At 43.1% G+C, this 22,157-nt stretch overlaps 1 protein-coding gene across 1 annotated transcript; it reads right to left on the reverse strand.

Moving 5' to 3' along the window:
* Positions 1 to 696: 696 nt before the first annotated feature.
* AMDHD1 (amidohydrolase domain containing 1) lies at positions 697 to 13,772 on the reverse strand (the record flags this gene model as incomplete). Its single annotated transcript, XM_082062339.1, has 9 exons — positions 697 to 811; positions 1,256 to 1,416; positions 1,813 to 1,906; positions 4,487 to 4,611; positions 5,643 to 5,868; positions 10,404 to 10,681; positions 11,277 to 11,341; positions 12,278 to 12,384; positions 13,636 to 13,772. The coding sequence occupies 9 exons, from the start codon at positions 13,770 to 13,772 to the stop codon at positions 697 to 699; spliced, it is 1,308 nt and encodes a 435-aa protein (XP_081918465.1).
* Positions 13,773 to 22,157: the final 8,385 nt, after the last annotated feature.

Below are 22,157 nucleotides of genomic sequence, written 5' to 3' on the forward strand. Positions count from 1 at the left end.
TGATCGCATTTTTCTCACCTTCTTTTGCTCGAGCCTCTACAGCCCCAGAGGAGCTGAGACCCTCAGCAAGGCAAGACCAGCTGGTAAGCAGCACCTTGCTGGGCTCCCAGCTGCTGGCTCCTGTTGAGTGTCAGGTCCTCAGAAACCAGGAGACTTGGTATTTTGGAAAGACACTGTGCTTCCCACCATGACTGTGGTTCCTGGTGTCTGCTGAGTTTGAGACTGAGCAGACTCAGGAGCTGTGAGTGTTTCCTCAGGATGCTGTGGCCTCCCAGCACCACCAAAGACCATCCTAAATGTGCACACCTGAGCCCCTGGCTCTCCATTGCAGGTTACTTCACATCATTCTTCCCAATAAATCTTAACCTGGATGCAAACATCTTCATTCATTGGTGGTTTGTTGAGGCTACTTTCAAATATAGTAGTTTTATAGATCAAAATTGTATAGGAAACCATATTTGCGAACCGTCTTATTTCTAATTGATACAATTAAAAATTATTTTCATGCAGTGGAGACAAGAACAATGGACATAAAGATGCACCAGACTGGTAATGCTTGATAAAGTTTATTTCAATAAGAGGGCTGGTAAGGCGAGCAGGCAAGCAACTTAACAGTAAGTACAAATCTAATTTGTCTGTTGCTTTGAAATATTCCATGCTAATTTGATTATAGTAGCTTCCTAAATTAGTCTTCTCTCAGTAACTGCTCATTGTCCCACACCTCTCATTTTGATAGACAACTTTTCCTTTAACAATAACATAGTTGATCAATGCTTCATGTCCCCCAAACTGGTAAATCAAGTGCTCCCACCTAAAAAGACAATGATATGTTTAAGTCTATCCAGACTTAAAAGTAGGTCACATACCTAGTATACTTGGCAATTATAAAAGATTTGCTTGAGCCATTGGAAAACCCTATTCCCTGTTTACATGTTGATTTCTTGGTGCATGAATACAGTGAATGTACAAATCAGCAGAGAATTCCTTCCACAAAATAAACAGGTATTATCTTTAGATAATTTGTAATTAAGCATGGATTATTTGTAATATTAGCCCCCAAATTTTAGGCTCTATTTCCCACTGTAGTGATTAAGGAGGAGGAAAATGGGTCTAAAATGCTAGCAGTGTCCCTTTTTTGGATGAAAATAATTTCTAAAGAACGAGGAATTCATTAACCTCTCCACTATCCACAATATGGTGGAAAACAAAGTTCCTTATGTTAAATCACATTTAAAGCAACAATGGAAGGACAAACCTTGATGAATTTATGATGACAAGATCCCCCTGCTTGCCAGTCTGTATGGAGCCATGTGTGTCCGATTTTCCCAGAGCATAAGCTGCGTTAATGGTGGCAGCTGCTAGTGCTTCATTCATTGACATCCTCATGTTTACGCAGGCCAGATGCATCACCATAGGCTAGTAGGCAAGTTAAGTGGAAAATTGGAGTTACCAGTAACACGAATAAAGCTGTTTGTGCCTCCAACCCCTAAGCACTCCCTCCTTGTGCAACAGAAGTTGTCCTGCATAATGTAAATCTTGCCAGCTCCAAAATGAGAACTCTAAAACCACGAACTTCTAGAGCCTTTTTTATAAGCTTCTCGATGCATCTGAAGAATAGAACCTCTTCTGGTTTCAAGAGTTTCTGGCAAAAAGTACCAACTACATAAATAAGCATGCACCATTGCCTAAGCTGGGCATAGAGTTTTCTTTGCAGTTACAAAGACTGTTTTAAGTGCTCAAGATCTATACGCAAGTCGTACTGGTAAGACATTTCATAATTTTGTGGTGTTAAAAGTATTAGGAATAGCTTACCATTGAAAAACAGTATGCATTAGGATTAAAGTCACTGCCAAGAGCAACTATAACTCCTTCTTCTAACATTTTTCTAGCTGGAGGTTGCTTCAGTCTAGTGGGAAAAAGACACTTGTCAGTACAATTTACTTAGTTATTACATGATAAATTACAGATCATCACTCGGTTTGGCTGCATTCATGCCTTCAGTTACACTAATGCTTTGGAGACAAAAGGCCAAATTCTCCTCTTGGCTCTCTACCTGTCAGCCTATGGAAAGCATAAACAGGAACTGTGATCCGCCACTTTTGCAGTAACAGCATGTGGCAGCAGTAACAGCATGTGGCAGCAGTAACAGCATGTGGCAGCAGTCAGTGTGAACCATCAGGCTTCAGGCCACTGAAATTCTGGGCCAGAATTTTTATTCAGACCACTTAAGGATTTACAAGGTGAAAATCTTGTTTTCTCAAGAAAGTAATTTTCTAGTCCTTATAGCTTCAAAGACAGGCTCCCAAACATTTGCAGTGGCATAAGTAATGCAATAGTCCTTTATTGATTCTGTTGGCAATTTGAAATAGTCAGTTGAGGCTGTGAATTTAATTTGTGTCGATTGGAGTATTTTCTCTCTTAGCAATGTTAATGGAAAAAAAAATCTTCAATATCTGGAATAACCATTTCAAAATCTTTCAGCCACTGCATTAGTCTTTGTTTGCAAGGGTGGGCACTAGGAAAGGGCAACAAAGATGATTAAGGGAGTGGAGCACCTCCCTTATGAAGAAAGGCTGAGGGAGCTGGGTCTCTTTAGTTTGGAGAAAAGGAGTCTGAGGGGTGACCTTATTAATGTTTATAAATATATAAACGGTGAGTGCCACGAGGATGGAACCAGGCTCTTCTCGGTGGCAAACAATGATAGGACAAGGGGTAATGGGATCAAGCTGGAACACAAGAGGTTCCACTTAAATTTGAGAAGAAACTTCTTCTCAGTAAGGGTGACAGAGCACTGGAACAGGCTGCCCAGAGAGGTTGTGCAGTCTCCTTCTCTGGAGACATTCAAGACCCGCCTGGACATGTTCCTGTGCGACCTCACCTAGGCGTTCCTGCTCCAGCAGGGGGATTGGACTAGATGATCTTTTGAGGTCCCTTCCAATCCCAAACATACTGTGAAACTGTGAAACTGTGTGAAATATGCTCTCTAAGAAGTTTTAGCCACAGTTGCTGTAAAGCTAATAGTGCCAAACATTGTGTCCAAAAAAATAAACCAGTGTAACAGTAAAAATGGAACCTCAAAGCAACTGCTGCTCAAAAAAGTAGTATGAAAAGCACTGCAGTTAGCAGAAAGGAACAATAAACGAGACCTCGATCTCTCCAGCTGCATTCCTTGGCCCACTTCTGGCCGTCAGGTGAAGCCCCGGCTGCTACCGCTTCTCTTAAAACCAGGGGACAGTCTATGGGGGGGACCTCTTGAGGTCTGAGCTCTCACCATTGGGACTGAAGGAGCTGAGGGAGGTCAGCAAAGGATGCACCACATCACCTCACAGCAACTTCTACACACTGCGCAGCTGTTGGCCCTCTAATGCTCTTTTAACCCATTATCTGTTGTGTCTCTTCTTCATTTTTGGGTGTATTAGACTGGGAGGCCTGTGTTCAATAAATAGACACCAGGACAAACAAGGCCTTATCTCCTGTGGCTCATTATTATCTCCATCTGAGACTTATCCTGAGGTTATAAACCTTCCACCACATAGAGTGTCTGGAGTAACACTTGAGTTAGTTACAGCCACAGCTTTTTCCACAGTGGCTGCCTCTCTGTTGTCTCCTTTACCTCCCTGCCTGGGGGTCAGTTTGCAGGACCACAGGTCCTCTCTGAGATCTGTATCCTGGTGGTGCATGTAGTTGCAATCAGCCAATGGTTCAAAAGCACTGGTGCAGGGCACGGACAGCTAACCACAAATAAACACAAGCACGGACACATGTGGACACAGGTGACAATGGCACAAGCCTTAATGCCTTGGAAAGCAGGCTGCTGAAAATAAACCAAAATTAGCTGAAGGATCTTCACAGGAGGGAAGATATTATTGGGTCATGGTCCTCATCAGCTAGCTGGCTGATTTTTGGCACTAGGGGTAAGCAGGTGATCCATCCATGTTTATCTGGAGTATCTGCATAGGGAAAATAGTGTTCTTCAGGTGATTTCCCTCAGTGTTGCCTGGGTAAAACCAGATGGGATTCTAAAAATGCTACCCAAAGATTTTCAGTGCTTTAGATAACCAAAGGATCCAAGTCCTAGCAAAACCTTCTGCAAGAGAGAAAATACATACATTGCAGATTTAATTTGCCTGAAAATAAACCAATAGAGTTTAAAGGCTAAATGGATTACAGAAAACCACTCTAGTTCCCTCCTTAAATGAATGCCTGATTATCACCTTAGCCTGACATAAGGGTTAAATTCCAGTGTTGACTGAACAACTTGAAATCTACTGTGGGACTTCTCAGAAGTAGGGTATTGTTTCATTTGTGAGGAACTCCACCAAAACCAAGAGATGAGTAGGCTCATTCAGCTCTTTGTATCATCTTCACTGATCCAGCTTGACCCTTAAGGCATAGATAAAAGCTTATGCTTTTATATTAAAAGAGACTAAAACCATAAGCGTGGTTGTGCTGTTACAAAAGTTTTCCTCCAAGCCAGTGGCCTCACCTTAGCATGTAGGCAGTTGTTGGTAAAAGGACAGCGGCACACTTAGCTCTTGCCATCGCTGTGATACCTTCATCACTAACTTCTTCCAGGTGGCTGATAGCCCGGGCTCCCAGTTCAGCTCCAAGCTAAGCAAATGTTGAAGAAATTTAGTCACCATTCTCGATTAATTCAGTAAAGCAATGTTATTTTCAAATGACCGGAGGAGGGAATTCACTATTAATGTAAATTTACTAACAGAAAAGTCATGAAGACTGCTTGAAAGAACAAACCCAAAACAGAGACAAAATATTTGCTAATTTACTACTGGAAAAGTTAATCACAAAAAGCTATTAACCATCCACTGAGTGAAAGCACACCTTCAGTGGTGTTTTTAACAGATGAACATGCAAACTATGGGTCAGCTATGGATAAAACCACTATCCACTCCTGTTCACAAAGTATCCAGCAAAAAAGGGGTGACAAAGCCGACCCTGGCTGCAAAACTAGTAGGGCAACTGCTGCCTTCAGTGGCAAAACACCAAAAAGGTTTTCATGATCCATCAAGTTTTGGTTTTGTTTGTGGTTTGGTTTTTTTTAGTTAGTTTGTTTTGTTTGTTTTTTTTCTTGTTAGTTGTGGTGTTTTTGTTTTTAAATAGAGCAGAGGATAACTTGAGCAGACCTCACAGGAAGGAAGCGATGTTTAAATGATGGTGAAACATGGTCTCAGAGGAACTTTATCAGGATATTTGGGAGCACATTTTTGACTAAACCATCCCTCTGAGTGTGCTCATCACACATCTGACTTGTTGCTGCTAATGGGGCACTTAAGGAAAAAAGATTTTTCAAGTTGCATAGAAACCATGTTTTTGTCATTCTTGGGTTCACAGATATCCACCTTCCCCATCTGTATCCCATGTGGGAGATAAGCAAAGTCAGCGTTTGATCAGGCAGCACGTGTCAGTCCTGGAGGTCAAGGCTTCCTCCAATGTCCTTAACCCAGAGCCGCACGGGGGCTGCACTTTCTGTCATCTGATAGAAACAGATATCTATGAATGATCTATTTTATAAAGTCTTAGAAAACTTTGGGTTTGAAAACTGCAATTATTTCAAAGATCCAGCTCTCATGAAAGCAAAGCAAAAAGCAAAAATGGCTTAACTGGATGTTAAGAAGACGTACCTCAGCGGATTTCATCGGATGGAGTTCATCACCATGGAAGTTAATCTGTAATCCTATATCTTTTCCAGCTTGAAGAATTCTCCTAGTAGAATCCAGATCAAAGACTCCCTTCTCACAGAACACATCTATATTGTTAACATGTATTTCACCACTTAGTTTAAGTTCTTTCAGTTTAGGGAGATGGTTATTGATAATGTCATCTGTGGCTTCTCTAGCAGTTTTCCCTCTAATGAAAAGAAAATGTTACAGATCCATAAGAACTACATCCTTGAAGTCTGGCAAACATTCAAATTATACATACAATTACTAGCTTTTTTTTAGAAAATTATGCAAATAAAAATCACTCAACTTTCCAATAAAAAAAAATTAAAACTACGGTAATTCAGGTACTCAAAAAACCACTAATTGCTTTCCACTCAAAGAATATTAGATTGTATTACTAGATTTTTTTATAAGGTTACCTTATTGGATGCTAACCAAGACATGGGAGCCTTAAAATGAACTCTTCTGCTTTCTTATTCATACATTCCGACCTACTCATACTGTAGTGTAAAACGCATTTAAAATATGTATATTATTATTTAAATATTTTGAATGGTATTAATATAATATTCTTATGCAAGTATGAAAGCTCAAAGGGGATATGCAGCACAAATCATTATTCTAAATTTACCTCTCCTCCTTTTATATCATGCAGAGTGATGGCTAGATAACTCTTTCTAAATCAGAGGGGTCTCAATTTGTCAAAGTCAGAAGCACTTATGAACCCCCTATTACACAAAGATAACCCAGGAGAGATCAGTAAATGCCTTTGAGAGAGGGAACGATCCCAAAATGTGCAGTTGAGTTAGCAGTTTGCAATTTTAAGATCCAAAGATAAGTGACGTACTGCAGCTAAATGCCTCTGACGTCTCAATCCTCATTTCAGGCACTGTATTTTTGTATATTCAGAACAGTATTATATGGGTGCCACACGTGGGCAAGTTGGGAGCTTTACAGTGGCAATATATTCAAGGAGCCAAATTCTGCTCTGATTAACAGGCTGTGCAGTTATAAAGCTGAGCAGAATCCAGCTTATGGTCCTTTTATTCACGTCTCACTGCAACGGTCATTGGGGTTGCTCAGGTTTTTACCATGCCAAGCCTCCTCCTTTTCCTTCTTTTATTCAGCAGTCTGTGGAGGAATTTGGACTGAAAGGTTAGGATCAGAGAAAAGACAAACCAGAGGAAAACGTAAGTCTTGGTTTCACTTTTTTGGGGGAACATAATGCCCCAAAATTCAAAACTGACATTGCTTTAATGCAAGAGACTTCTACTCAGGAAATCACTTCAAAAGTTTCTTCCTACAGATGAAAAGTGCACAGCGAGGGTTTGCCAATTAAAAAAAAAAAATTAGAATCAGACATCCTCAGAATCACTGATTTGATTCAAAATGATGACTGGATACATGACAGACCAGTTATTTCCTTGCCACCCTGCTGTGAGCTTTTTAGGTTCCGTTCCTAAAGAACTGGAAGTTCTGAGGCTTGAAACGCTTTTAAAAGTGATGGACAGGAACAAGGATCACTATGAACAGAGCAGCCTTATTTTTCCTTAGGATGGCTTAAACTAAGGTAGCCTGCACCGTTTGGCACACACTTCAGTGAGTACTGCCTGCTACCAATGCACTGTATCATAGTCCTACAGAATAACTGTGTTTGTAAGGATGTCTGGAGCTCATCTGATCCAACCCCTGGTGCAGAGCAGGGTCAATTTGAATCATGTGTCAGTGGTGCCTTCTAGAAGCAGAAAATCAGACTGAATTACTGTATACCGAGAATCATGAACAGATACATGCAGCAAGTTCTCAACGTCTTCTCAAAGTTAATTTACAGGTAAGAAAAAAGAATAACCAGTGCTGGCAAGTCTGGAGTAGGCTCATCTTAAGACTCCATAAAAGACATATTGAAGCTTTATAAGACATAGAATCATAGAATAGTTTGAGTCAGAAGGGACCTTCAAAGGTCATCTAGTCCAACCCCCATGCAATGAGCAGGGACATCTTCAACTAGATCAGGTTGCTCAGAGCCCCGTCCAGCCTGGCCTGGAATGTCTCCAGGGATGGGGCATCTACCACCTCTCTGGGCAACCTGGGCCAGTGTTACCACCCTCAATGTAAAAAATTTCTTCCTCATGTCTGACCTGAATCTCCCCTCATTTAGTTTAAAACCATTGACCCTTGTCCTTTTACAACAGGCCCTGCTACAAAGTCTGTCCTCCTCTTTCTTGTAGGTCCCTTTTAAGTACTGAAAGGGCCCACTAAGGTCTCTGTGGAGCCTTCTCTTCTCCAGGCTGAACAACCCCAACTCTCTCAGCCTGTCCTCACAGCAGAGGTGTTCCATCCCTTTGATCATTTTTGTTGTCTCCTCTGGACCCTCTCCAACAAGTCCATGTCTTTCCTGTACTGAGGGTTCCACGCCACATATTGCAAGACTTGGCAACATGCAAGAGTTGACACTTTCATCAATTAAATGAACTCTCTGGTGATGCTTCTGCTCTAAGAGGCCAGACTTGCAACAGTAAATTAAGCCAAGTGTAAGAAAGCAAACAAATGGTTTAGCAAGTCCCACAGGGGTCTAAGCAGCATGTTCCATAATCAAGCATAACATTCCTCTCTTGTTTCACATTAAGCAGAATGATTTTGAATTGATTCAATGTTAGCAGATAGGCAGTAACAAATTTGCATGAATATGATCATTCCAAAACCATCAGAAGATTATTAGACTTTGAATGCCTATCTAGTCAAGAATTACCATTAAGTACCTACAAAAAAAGGGCATTACATTTTAAGTCCTATATAAATGAAGAAGATTTAAATAAAAATAGTTGTACCAATCTTACTCTTTTGTTTGCATCATTCATGCGTAACTGAACTACAGGGCAGTCTTATGGAATATAATGATGAAAGAAAACTGGCATGAGCTTAAGTGACTTGGAAGATGTCTAACAGCTTCTAGAACCTACAAGATCATAATCTCATCTGCATAAATAATATCAAAGAGCAATTTCCAGCCCCAAGCCTGCAGGCATCATGTTCCCCTTGCGATCCTCCACAATTACTGAAGCTGCAGGAAATTCAGAGTTCAAAACTGAAGCTCAACAAAGCGGGATGTTTCCCTCAGCACGTTACTGGCCCAGATGTTCAGCAGCCAAAGGCTGAGAACTCTGGCTCTGAACATCAGGCCTTGGATCAGGGAAGAACTGCGGGATTCCTCCTGGCCAAGATAAAAACCCAAGGCAGAGACTAAGTTTGAAGGGTAGCAGAAAATTCAAGCAAAATACTCTAGACATAAACATTTGAATGAAAAGAGGATTTAAGAAGACCCAAACTGGAAAATATAGATAATTCAGTATTTCCTTCAGGAAATTTCCTCAAATGCCCAACTACCTTTTATCCTTACTTAAAACACAATATCCTCACTACCTGTATTTTGTTACGCTTGACGTGCATCAGTGGGGACAGAACTGTGCAGACAGTGAGATGGCACACCTGTCTTTTTAACACATAAGATTTGAAATATTTGTAAAAACACTGGAATTTATTTCATTAGTTTATAGAAATGCTTGAAATATTTTTGTGGGAAAGACTATCAGGATTTTTACTGAAATCCTCCCAAGGCTTTCTAAGGGAAAAGGAAACGAAGAGCTAAGAATTATATACAGTTTGGGCTAAAATCTCAATTCTATTTTACCATTAAGTCCTCCAAACTTCAGTAGAACTTCCTGAAAAATATTTTTGATGTTTTCAGCAGATTTTAGTTACTTTATTCCTGACCATCTTCCAGTTACTGAAGGAATCCTTTTAAAGAGTTACATTAACAAAAGATAATTTCCCATCCTGCCCCAAATATACAACAATTAGACTGCAAATAACTTTTTCTAGGTCATGTTTTCTTGAATGTTGGAAAAGGCAGATTTTTGGGGGGAGTATTTTTAATTTTAATTAACATCTCCTAATTATTGCCACAGTATCTCTGTGATGCTAGGCCTGCCTCCACCTTACATGCTATGTTTTGCAGCAGCCTACTGCTTGGTCTCGCAAAATATACATTTCACATACACCTACTTAGTTAAAACTCCTCATTAATTCTTTCATACAATGCAACCTGGTAACTTGAAGATGCTATTTTCACCATAGAGAAAAAAGTGTCAAAGTGAGAAAGGCTTGTTACGGTATGTCTACTTGAGCTATCAAAATAGTTGTGATTAAGCCCACTTGATCTTCTACTCACCTCATACCTATAAGATGTATCTTCTACTCATCTCATACCTATAAGATGTAGGCAATTCTTCATTGCATGGAAGCACAATTAAGCTTTGTTTACTGAGGTATAAAAGGATTAAATACAATATTTTTTTTCTGTTAGCTGTTCAAAATAAAAGCTCATGGCAGAGACTGAACTTGAAGGGTAGCAGCAAGTCCAAGTAGAAGAACTTCCTGTACAGGAAACCCTGTAATCCATGTTATATTCAGAGTGAGCATCAGCTGAAGGCAGTGATTCTGTGCTAAGCTTTTACTGGCATTTAGTAGCCCTTAAAAAAATGCTTCCCCATCTTCCTTCAAATTAAAATTTAGGAGAGCCTTAGGTAAATATTTGCTCTCATTTCAAATATGTTATATTTTAGGAGGGCTGGGCAGAAGAAACCTTTCTGAAAACAACAACCAGTTTTCAATGCAAAGCAGTAATACTTAAAAAGAGCAAGAAAAACCAAGTCATATTACTTCGGCACAGAGTGAGCTCCACAGTACGTTGAAGAAATGCCAATATCCATGGATTGCTGAGCACGTTCGATCACCCTGAGCATTTTAAGCTCTGTTTCCAAGTTTAAGCCATATCCACTCTTGCACTCAACCAACGTAGATCCTGCTCTGCGCATGCGTTCGAGTCGGTGTTTGAAAGTATTGAACAGCTCTTCTTCCGTGGCTTTCTGAGTATGTTCCACGGTAAAATGTATTCCTCCTCCAGCCTGGTGGATCTCCATATAGGATGCACCTGCCAGCTTGGGGAAAAAAAAGAAAACAAAAACCAATCCCCCCATACAATTAGCTATTAAATGTGCTTTTTCTATCCAAGGGACACTGGAAAGTGCTTTGAAGTCCCTTTGTAGTAAGACAGAAGAAAGGGGGGGGCTGAATCCTCATTAATTCTTCCTCTCTTTCCTTCCTCTTCTCTCCACTTAAGTGAAGAACTGATGTAAGAAGCAACACAAAGAGAATTACTCTGAAGATTGCTTCCCGCTGAGCCCAAAGGGAAAACCTATATCTAGCTAAAAAATTCATTTATGTGGAAAAAAAAAGAAAATAAATCAAGATTTAGATGGTAATAGAAGGCAGTACTCCTGTATTGCTTCAATCAGTGCCAAAATTTATCAAGGCTGGCTGAAAAAGCTGCAGTTATACTCCTCTCTCAGCCTACTAGTATTAAAAAGACATCCTTCCTCCCTCAGTTAGATTATCTGTCAGAAGTGATATATTTTCCATAAATGAAAGGTGGGAGTCACTAGAAAGTAGAAATAGTTAGTTATGCATAATTAAAAAAAAAAAAAAAAAGAGAGAGAGAAAGAAAAATCCAGCTGTGTAATTTTATGCCATTACCTTCATTGCAAACTCATGAACCCTATCACCAGCCCATACTGGGTGTGTATGTGCATCTACCAGGCCTGAAGAAAACAAAGTAAACATACACTAAGGTTATTTCACTGTGTAAGAGAAAATCTTATGAACATGCAAGCAAAGTGTAGAGCAGAAGCTCCCCTACAAAGCCTCTATTGGTTAGAAGAAAAAGAAAAATCAAACCAGACAAAATCTAGGATTTTCTTCAAAGGCTATTAATTTTCTTTCTACTTTTTTTCCTTATGACACCTTATGTAAAATGTCTCTAAGTAAGTGCATCAGTTGCTGAGCTTTTCATTTTGTTTTGGTGACATTTTCAAACTGTCCAAGAAATTATATATTACAAAATTAATTACAAAGGTCATTAGACTTTAAGTCCAGGTTCTTTACAAAGCAAAGTGTTTAGGCTGGGCTTAGTACGTGATTACTCTAGTAATAGTCCAATTATTCCAGAGGGAGCTTTTTCTATGAGCTGTGAAACCAACTCTACTGAATGCCCGAGTCCACTGCAAACAAAACAGCGGTCTAACAGCTCCTGTGCCAACACCACTTGTGAAGTTTAACATTCAACATACTTGCCCAGGTTTATTTTTTTATCAGGGAAAGTTGCAGCTTCTGTGGCTTAAAATCCTGTGCTGCCCTTTTGCCTTAAGCCAGCTGTGGGCAGGAGGGAGAGTCTGAGCTCTGGTGTTGAAATGGTACAGAAAATAGAGGCGACTCCGAAAAGTCACTCAGCGGGCCAACTACTTTACTGCTGTGATCTATGATACAGAGAAACAGATGTAAGATGAACCAAGAGGAGACAGAGCTCCACTACGAAGCCCCCCCCCCCAAAATCCCAAGTGCTGGAATTTTCTCTTTGTAGCACTCCGAATGAAGAAACTACAATACTCTGCCCCTCAATGCAAGATATTGTCAAACCAGTACTGAATACAGTCTCTAAGTGCATTCAGCATTTTGACATTATGAAAAAATAAACTTACCTGGTAACACGCACTTCCCAGAGCAGTCAATTACTCTTTCAAATGTTGCTTCTGAAAACTGATTGCGAATAACATCTGCCTGGCCCACAGCTTTGATACAACCATCTCTGCAAACAACAGACAGCGACCAAAGGCAGCGTGAGCCTGTTGAAAAGTCAAGCGCTCATTGTCAAGAGCTCCTGGAGCAAGAACTCTCTGAAAGCAGAGGTAGGGACTTTCAGCCTGACTCAAGATGCACACAGGAAGTAGTTTGCTAATTTTACAGACCCACAGAAAACGATGGGGTAATGCCATGCATTCTAAGTTGTTTCCCATAACACTTGTCATATCCTCTGCTTAGATCCCTCAGGATGATACCTTGGTACTTTTGTTCTATTTTCTGCTAGACAACATTATTTTTCTCCTGTGGATACAGCACTCCTCCAGCAAGTACCTGCAAAACACACCTCACAGAAATCAAACTGTCATCTCCAGCCTCCATTGCCTGGACGTGACTCCTACCCTTGTGCCCTTGGAAGCCATAGAGATAAATCTCTTTGGGGCTGATATTCAGTAAACCACCAATTTTCTCCCAGTGAAGCTGGGAGATGGTGCTGGGAATCCTACACTGCATCTGAGAGATGATCTTCAGCCACACATGGAGCGACGCTTCACCTACACAAGAGGGGCTTCCCAGGGCACAAGCGGCTCCTCTGTCCTTTCAGCCTTGTCTTTCTCCAGCTCTCAAGCCATTGGAATTGTAACCAGGAGTCACCATGGGCACCTGACTGAAGGCATCCCCACACTACACAGCAGAATTTTTAGGAGAGAAATGGCAGCTAGGGCATTTAGAAATGGCAGAGATGTAATTATTTAGGTTAATTATTAACTATAATTCCTTTAATTACAGAAATTATTTATATGACCGTTATTTGTTCATGTCAGTTCACCTACAAACAATGCAGAGGCCGCAGAGAGCAGTAGTTACAGAATCACAGAATGGTTAGGGTTGGACCACCATCAGGCTAGAAGTTATCTTTACGAGGCTAGATGTACAAATACAGCATGACAAAGGAAGTTATCACGACAAGGACTGAAATAATCAAAATTACGAAGGCACACTTCAGTGCAGGCAGGATCTCTGCAGTCCCACCACCACCGGGCACAGACAAGCACCGGGCATGGGCAACCACTGGGCACAGACAAGCACCGGGCGTGGGCAACCACCGGGCACAAACAAGCCCCGGGCACAGGCAGGCTGGCAGCCATCGGACAGGCTGTGTGGACGCGGGCAGCCCGCAGAGACCCGCTCCCGGCGCGCCCCCCGCTCCCGCCACCGCTCCGGTCCCGGCCCCGCGGCCGCCCCCGCCCGCACTCACAGCCCCACCACCAGGCTGGCGCCCCGCAGCACGGCCAGGCTGGCGGCCCCGTCCCGCAGCAGGAACTCCTCGCCCCGGCCGCAGACCAGCACCAGCTGCTGGGCGTTCTCCAGCAGGAGCCGGTGCCGGGCCGCCATGGCAGCGGGCAGCGCGGCGGGCGGTGCGGGGGGCGGCAGCCGCTCGGATCAAAGTCCCCCGGGGCGGCGCGGGAGAAGCCGCCTCCTGCCCCGCTGGGCTGCCCCGCCTCGGGCCGGGCCTGGCCCTGACCCGCACCCTGCCCTGAATATCACGCTACGCTTGTTGGTCATAGAATCATAGAACCATTTTCGCTGGAAAAGACCCTCAGGATCATCGAGTCCAATCATTAACCTCACATTGGTACTAAACCATGTCCCTAAGAACCTCGTGTATATCTCTTTCACACACCTCCAGGGATGGTGACTCAACCACTTCCCTGGGCAGCCTGTTCCAATGCCTGACAACCCTTTCTGTGAAGCAGCTTTTCCTAATATCCAATCTAAACCTCCTCTGATGCAACTTGAGGCCGTTTCCTCTTATCCTATCACTCGCTACTTGGGAAAAGAGACCGACACTCTCCATGCTACAACCTCCTTTCAGGTAGTTGTAGACAGCAATAAGGTCTCCCCTCAGCCTCCTTTTCTCCAGGCTGAACAGCCCCAGCTCCCTCCCCCATAAAACTTGACCTCTAGTCTTTACTAACCAGCTTCCCAACAGAGGGTGAAGACATGGAGGTGGGAAGTAAAGCCAGGGACAGGCTGGATGATTCCTCTGGGGCGTGGGGGAGGTGGGTGACAGTGACCATCCTCACCCGTGCCACATTCGGCACTTGTCAGAAAGTTGGGCTGAAAAAGCTACAGGGCTTTAAGAGTGAACTTGGTAGCAGCCTGCCCTAGGAGAGGATGCTGCTCTTGGTGTGGTCCAGGGCAACATGACAACATCTATACATTGTGTTGGTTTATGATAAGCTCTGAAGCATCAGTTTGCCAGTTGGAGATTTCTGGAGCCTTCTGCCCACACTGTACCACCTGGAGATTTTCCTTTGCCAAGAAAACAGAAGTTTCTGCATTCACAGCATTTGTTTGCCCACATTCCCCCTCCCCAGGATCCATCACCTTGCTAATGTCCATCAACTTGTCGACATCCATCACCTTGCCAGTATCACCAGCCCCTGAGGGACCATAACACTTCTCACCACAGAGGATATTCAGGCACACATTAATTTATCCAGGCAGATATTAATTTATCCCATTCCACAATTGAAAAGTTTATGTGATTCTGCTGCCCCCTACAGAATTAGGGATGGGAGAGCTGGGGAGCAAATATTTAACCTCTACGTGGATTTTTGGTTCTCTTTTCTCTCCAAACATTCGTAGTGGGCCTAGGGCTCCAGTAATTCCCAGCTGGAAAAGGGAGTGTGTTTCTAAATAAGTGGTCTCTCAACAGCTTTCTGGTTGTGGTAGTCTACTTTAGACATTTTTTCTTTTATGAAAAGGATTGATTTAAAATGCTTGTAACACACCCATATGCATATACATATTCCTGTACAGCAGAAACAGATGAATATGTTGGCTCTTTGAATGAGCCCTTCTGCTGAAGTCTTGTTTGTAAAAGAGACAAGGTATGCAGCTAAACCACAATAATTTGCATTCAATACAAACTTGAAAAGTGAGTAAAACTATGGTAGTGTTGGGTGTTATCTTGTGATACTGCTCCACTGGCTCAATACTGCACCACGGCATAATCTTCATCTTCCTCCTAAACATTCTCTCTCACTACACATGCAAAGATTGACAAGTGAGGTGAGAGATGGTGCTTTGCTGCCGCCAGGAGTTCCTGCTGCTGACTTCAGCTTTCCCCGGCAGTATCAGCATTTGAAAGCTGAAATTAAAGAGGAACCTTCCAACAGACTCATAGCAAAGACAGACGGACACTCCATGGTGGTTGGGGTTGCTTAAGCAGCAGTGGTGGGGTGAGAGCTGGTGGGTCAGGAGTGAAACGCAACATGCTGTGGTGGAGTTGAGCGCTCGCCGGATCGATCCTGCCAAGAAAAGCAGCGGGGAGAAGGTGATCCAGCTGGAGCAGAAGGGAGCAGCCCCCACCTGCATGCAGCTCACTCCTCTGTGTGCAGTGGGGTGGCAGCAAAGGGAGAGATCGGGAGTGAATGGCTTCACCGTGGCACTGTCCTATGGCAGTGTAAGTCCTGCAAAATTGTCTTCCTTGTAGTCACAAATATTTCAGGGTGTATGTTCCAGGACCTGCTCTTTCTGCTCTTGTGAGGACGACCAGTCAACATTAAATTCCCACCCGTATTTGCACATCCCCATGTTTAGTTGCATGCCTGACCATCCGCTGCTTCTGTGACCAAGGGCTAGAACTCGAACAGAAACCAGCCTGAACACTTCTTACATTTATCTTTCTCACATCTACACATTTTTGGCTTTTTGTCTCTTTCAGCAATACCAGGGAATTTCAGAGAGCAAAGGCGACATCTGCAGCTCCATTTCTGGTGATCCGATCTCAGACTCTAGTAATTTATCACATTAGTTTTGGTGAAAGGGGGAAAAAAGGCAAGATAAATTCTGTGTTAAGCTTTATACCTGTGAGAAGTGTGTTGTTACACTCTACAAGGATGGAATTCAGTTCTGTACACTGGACTTTTCCAAGAACCAAGGGCAGATCCTGATTTAAATCCTTAGAATAGGTGAAGATTTTGTGCTTATAAGGTAAGAGTTTATTTCGTTCACACAGACAGTGAAAGATGGAAAGACAATTCTTTAAAGAGCTGGTGGGTGTTTGCCTGTGGAAAAGGTGTGTGTTCCTAAAACAGCCTGAGATATTATATCCTATGCTATTTTTACTTATGTTATTATCACTGGATGTTTTAAGTTCTGTCAGTTTGCCAGTTCGCATTTGAAATAACCCATTTCACAAAAAAATTAAACAAAAATTAAACAAATTAAGGCAGGAGAAGGAATGGAGAAAAAAAAAAAAACAAGTGGAAATAACTAAAAAGGTCAATTTACTATCAGGTTATTGATTTCAGAAATTTCATCTATTCTTGCTGGTGCTTTGTGTATGATACACTTGTTCCTTAAGGAACATATTTTCAAATATACAGTCAGGGTTACTTCTAATATTTATTCTTGTAAACAACATGTAGTTAAATACAGAAGGCCCAAGGCTGGATATGAGTCTTAGTCCAATAGTCTTAGTCCAATATTTGCTACATTTTCCTTAAATTTTTATGTAAGTTTTTTGGTCTACCAAATAGACATTTACAAAAACACACACAGGATGATGAAATGTCCCAAAAAGAGATACTATGCATGGCTTATGAATGAATTGCTAGTGGAATTTACTTAATGCTATTTCCCTGTTTACAAAAGTAGCATAGTTTACCGGACCCTCAGGATCAAAAATCAAAATTGCATCGTGTGGATAAAACTGACCTTCAGATGTGGAACTGACCCAGACAAAACTACAAATTTGTTGTGTGCTCCTGGCTCCCCTCATATCAGATTTTTACGTTGGATTTACAAATATTTTTTGTGCAGTTTTACAAAGGTGAAGTAATTATGAATTTTATTTTTCCTATTTAGAGAAACTTCACATCTCTCAAACCATGGAAACATCGCATTTGCTCAGATGAACTTTCTGAATCCTCCCTTTTGTTCCCAGCTTCTGTCTTGTAACTTCTTTGGCAAAGTTGGTAACCCCCTGGGGATGGGAGAACCTTTCAGGGGGAACACCACAGCCTGCCCCAGGGGACCTAATTCGGCAGGAATGGTTCTCTCTAAGCATAGTGTGACTAACTAACTCACTCTCTTGCCATATTGGCTCAAAAATCTATTGTAAATATTTCAAAGTTGCCAACTGATGTGTGAAAAAAAATGCATTAAGTACACAGCTACCTACAGTAGAAACTAACTAACTAACTTACTAACTAACTAATTAACTAAGTAACTAACTCTCTACCCTACTGGCTAAAAAAACTCTTGTAAACTTAATAAAGCTGCCAACTGGCATGTGAAAACGAAAGTGTTAAAAGCTCTCAAGTGTCCTTTCTGCAGTTATTTTGATGCCTGTAGCATATAACATTCCTTAGACTTCTTCATGAGCTGGTGAATGTTCTGCAGAAAGAACGAATAGTGATCTTGTTTCTTGGAACTTCTGCTAGACCACCCAGCTGAGCCAAAAGGGTGACAACATGAGGGTGGATTCTTCAGCCATCTCTTCAACCTGCCTTGAGAAAGATGGATGGAAAAGACAGGCATTAGACACCAGGCTGAGAGGAGAACAAGAAACTTGTGTTTTGACATGAAAGCCAGTACCCATCCACAGTTCTCCTCCACAGGTTTCCTTAAGCTGGGTATTAGGCTTTGGCATTTTTCTATTAATTATTTAGATTGTGGACTAGATTGTTGGACTAGATGACCTTGGAAGGTCCCTTCCAACCCAAATTATTATTTGATATGATGATTCTAAGTGCAAAATGGAAACTGCCAATGCTGGAGTGCTCTTTTCCTCCAGACATCCACCTTCTGCCAGGCGCAGGTAACTGCTTCCTCTCTGGGACCATCTCTGGGCTCCACAGAACAATTCACAAGAGGGAGAACAGGCTCTGTTACACACCTGGGTTTCTTGTTCTCCTTGCCCTGCTTGGGTGATCTCACTTACCCATTGCTGAGCTCTCTGTTCACAGCTTTCGGCTTCGCTTGGGTGGCGGGCCACCAACCTCCTCTTCGCAGCTGTGCTTTCTCTTCCTGGGGGATGGTGTTTCCCCTGCTGCGAAGAGCTTGGACACCTGTCCATTCAGGAGGATTGTTAGACAGGCACAGCCATGATCACCATGAATCAATTCTACTCTTCATCACAGCAAGCTCATGTCACCTGCTCTGCCCAGTGATGCTCTCCTGGGGTTCACATTCTGGAGCAACTGGAGGCACCTGCAATGCAAACGTAGAAGGTGACACCTGCTCACTTTCCAGATCAGCTCCAAAAGGCAGATCCCTTGGATGGGTTTGCTCAGCCCAGCTGTGCCACTTCTGCTGGGATTAATGTACAAAGAGTGATGGCCAAACTGCATCAGCCTCACTCGGCACTTCTGCAAAGCTGCAGGTTGGCGGATGAACTTGCTTATCCCTACAGCAGCAATCCCACCTTCTGAGGGGGAGGAATTCTCTCACGCTGTTTGTGGACGTCACATACCTGTGCAGTTTCAGGGCACACTGCAAGCTCCCCAGGGTGGTGTCATGGCCCCAAGCCTGACAGTGTTCAAGAAGGGACTGGACAACACCCTCAGACACACAGTATGATCTGTGGGGTTGTCACATGCAGGGACAGGAGTTGGACTTGGTGATCCTTGTGGGTCCCTTGCAACTCAGGATATTCTATGATTCTATGAGTTAATTCAAGAATATCACTCCTGCAAAATCCCAGTGATGTCACGAGCAGTTAGATTTTCTTTCAACTAGTTTATGAGTGACAGCACAGCGGGATGTCTTATTGACCTCCTCTGTGCGGTACACAGCTACGTACAGCAGAAACTAACTAACTAACTAACTAACTAACTAAGTAGCTCTCTCCCACTGAAATCAGAGCCAAATTCAGTGGCACTTTACAGTGAACACTGAGCAGCTTCCTAGATCTTGCGTATGAGAAGGCACCTGGTCGACAGAAGATTGCCCCAGAGCAGGTGCTGGGTGGCAGCAAGCACACTGGCCAAAGAGCAAGTAGGACATGGACAGGGTAGGTGTTTCCTTGCTTGTAGTGAAAATCAACCGCATTCTAAAATACCCTGCTACTGAGGAAATCAGATTTCTGAGATCAGAGAAAGGGAGTACATGTAAGGGAGATTTTTTTCAGGTAAATAATTTGTATAGAGTCATTCTGCAGGGTATATTGTATACTAATAACCAATGTCCAGAGCTTTATCTTACCGGAATTGGTCACCTATTAAAGGACCCGGCCTGGATTTGTGGAGCAAATTGGTGTCCGCTAGGACACCCAGGACATATTCTGCCATGTTGCTTTCCAGCATCTTGGCCAAGCTGCTTCGGGTCACAAGTCTATGTGGATGTGTCCTGGGATGCTTCATGCCCGTACCGGTGCCATCTGCAGTCAGTTCCACGCTCTTTCTGCAGGTCTCCAGGTGCCACATGCATGAGGATGTGGAGGGCATGTTTCCTGCAGCCAAAGCAGTGGTGCAGGTGGAAAGGCTCTCTCTTGTTATGGGACAGGGAGAAAGAGGATGCACCCTGTTGACAGGGTCCAGAGATGGAGTTTCCACAGAACTCCATCTTTGTCTTTTTTCCCTAGGTCCAGCTTTTTCACACCAACTTTGTTCTTCACAGAACATCTGGGTAAAAGGTGGTGGTTCATAGAATCGTGGAACCACAGAATGTCTTCAGTGTGAAGAGACCCACCGGGATCATCATGTCCAGCTCCTGTCCCTCCACAGGACAACCCAACCGTTCACACCATGTGTCTGAGGGCATTGTTCAGTCTCTTCTTGAACACTGTCAGGCTTGGGGCTGTGACACCTCCCTGGGGAGCCTGTTCCGGTGCTCCACTGCCCTAATGTCCAGTCTACACCTCCCCTGGCACATCTTTCTGCCGTTGCCTCAAGTTCTATCATTGGTCACTAAAGTGAAGAGTTTGGTGCCTACACTTCGTGCTCCCCTTGGGAGGAAGCTGTAGACCACAATGAGGCCTCCTCTCAGTCTCCTCATCTTGAAGCTCAACAAACCAAGTGACTTTAGCTGCTGTTCATATGACTTCCTCTTTAAAACCTTCACCGAATTGGTAGCCCTCTTCTGGATACTCTCGAGTAGCTTTGTATCCTTTTAATCCTGCGGCGCCCGGAACTGCACCCATTGCTCCAGGTGAGGCCGCACCAGTGCAGGGTAGAGTGGGAAAATCACCTCCCTCTCACCTCAGGTTGGCAATGCTGTGCTTGATGCACCGCAGGACACAGTTGGCCCTCTTGGCTGCCAGGGCACACTGTTGGCTCTTGTTCAACCCGCCCTCAACCAGAACCAGATCCCTGTCTGCAGAGCTGCTCTCCAGCATCGCGTCCCCCAGTCTGTATGTACAGCCAGGGTTGCCGTGTCCCAGGTGCAAAATCTGACACTTGCCAGGAGTGGCAAGTGCCACTTGTCCAAGAGCATACTGTGAGAGACAGTGGCTGGTACTCCCTTTTAGACCCCAGCCTCTAAAACATCGAGGAGAAGCTCCAAGAAACAGAGCAGATCAGAACAGTGCAACCCAGGGGGATTGCCTTCTTCCCACTCTTCCTGGCATGCCTGAGACAGTTGGTAGACAGAAGAAAGCTGTCCTTCTGCCTCCTCAAGCAAGTCCTGTTGTCTCTTTGGCTCCAAATCTATGAAGCCAAGTCAGGAGAAGCCAAAATCCCCAACCCAAGCTGTTTTGTTCCATTTTGTAGAAAGGGGGAAGGGAAACACCTAACAGATTTCTCTCCTTAATTTTACTAAATTACCCCTTGAACAGGCAAGTATGGTTTTGATTATGTCCTTAATTTTAGGTTTTGCTAGATACGCAAAATCTCCTATATTTTCAAATGAGTTGAAAATTATGTCTCAGCATGGTGATTCTGACCTTTGATTCATTGCTAAAAGTAACACTAAGGGTACTTCATTAATTAATAGCCTTTTGGCTCCGAAATTGAGCATTCTAGTAGGTATTTCTGCTACTGCATCTTGCCTTACAAAAGCAGGCAGTACAGTGTTTGCTTTCTGCTTCTGGGAACTGAGTTTGTTTCCAGGGAAGGACACCTAAAGGAAATGACATCTTTTCTCTTAGGATGTTGTTGTCTCGTGTTTAAAAGATAAACCAAACCAAACCAAAATGGATGTCATAGGGAAGAATGTTGATAGGGAAGAGGGAGAAATGGGCAGGAAAAAACTGTCTGATGGTAGCGGGAGCTTCTGGAGTATGGTAGTTACATCTATCCAGCAGAGGCGCTGCTGCACCCCCTCACACACAAGTATAGGTGGATAGAGGTTTTTTGTGTTGTAGGATCTAAAAATTCAAAGCAATAGACAACTACATTTTATTCAGTTCTAAAACCAGAAAAATAATGACCAGAGTAAATATCAGATAAGCATGTCCCTCTCACACCCCCGACCTCCAGTCCCTCTGGCTTTTATTAAAATAAACTTGAGTTTAACTGAATTATTTTCAGCATTTATTCATTTCTACAGAAAGACACAGGTTCCAGCACTTTTCTGTAGGTGTGCACTCTGACATTTCTGGTTAGTGTCTCCCAGAAATAATAACATATCTTCCGTGCCTTACTTTCCGCCCTCATTTGGAATCATTACCTTGAGGGACTCACAAGGTCTTAATAACATTCCAAATCAAGAGAGCCGGTATTAAAATGTAGTGACCCGCAACTTGTGCGCTTGGCTCAGCGACAGGAATAGTAGTTGGTTACGTGGAAATCAATATTTCCCCGTTTGCATCTCCTGCTAGCTCTGATG

The sequence above is a fragment of the Streptopelia decaocto genome, assembly GCF_964273445.1.
Source record: "Streptopelia decaocto genome assembly, chromosome: 1".
Lineage (NCBI taxonomy): Eukaryota > Metazoa > Chordata > Aves > Columbiformes > Columbidae > Streptopelia > Streptopelia decaocto.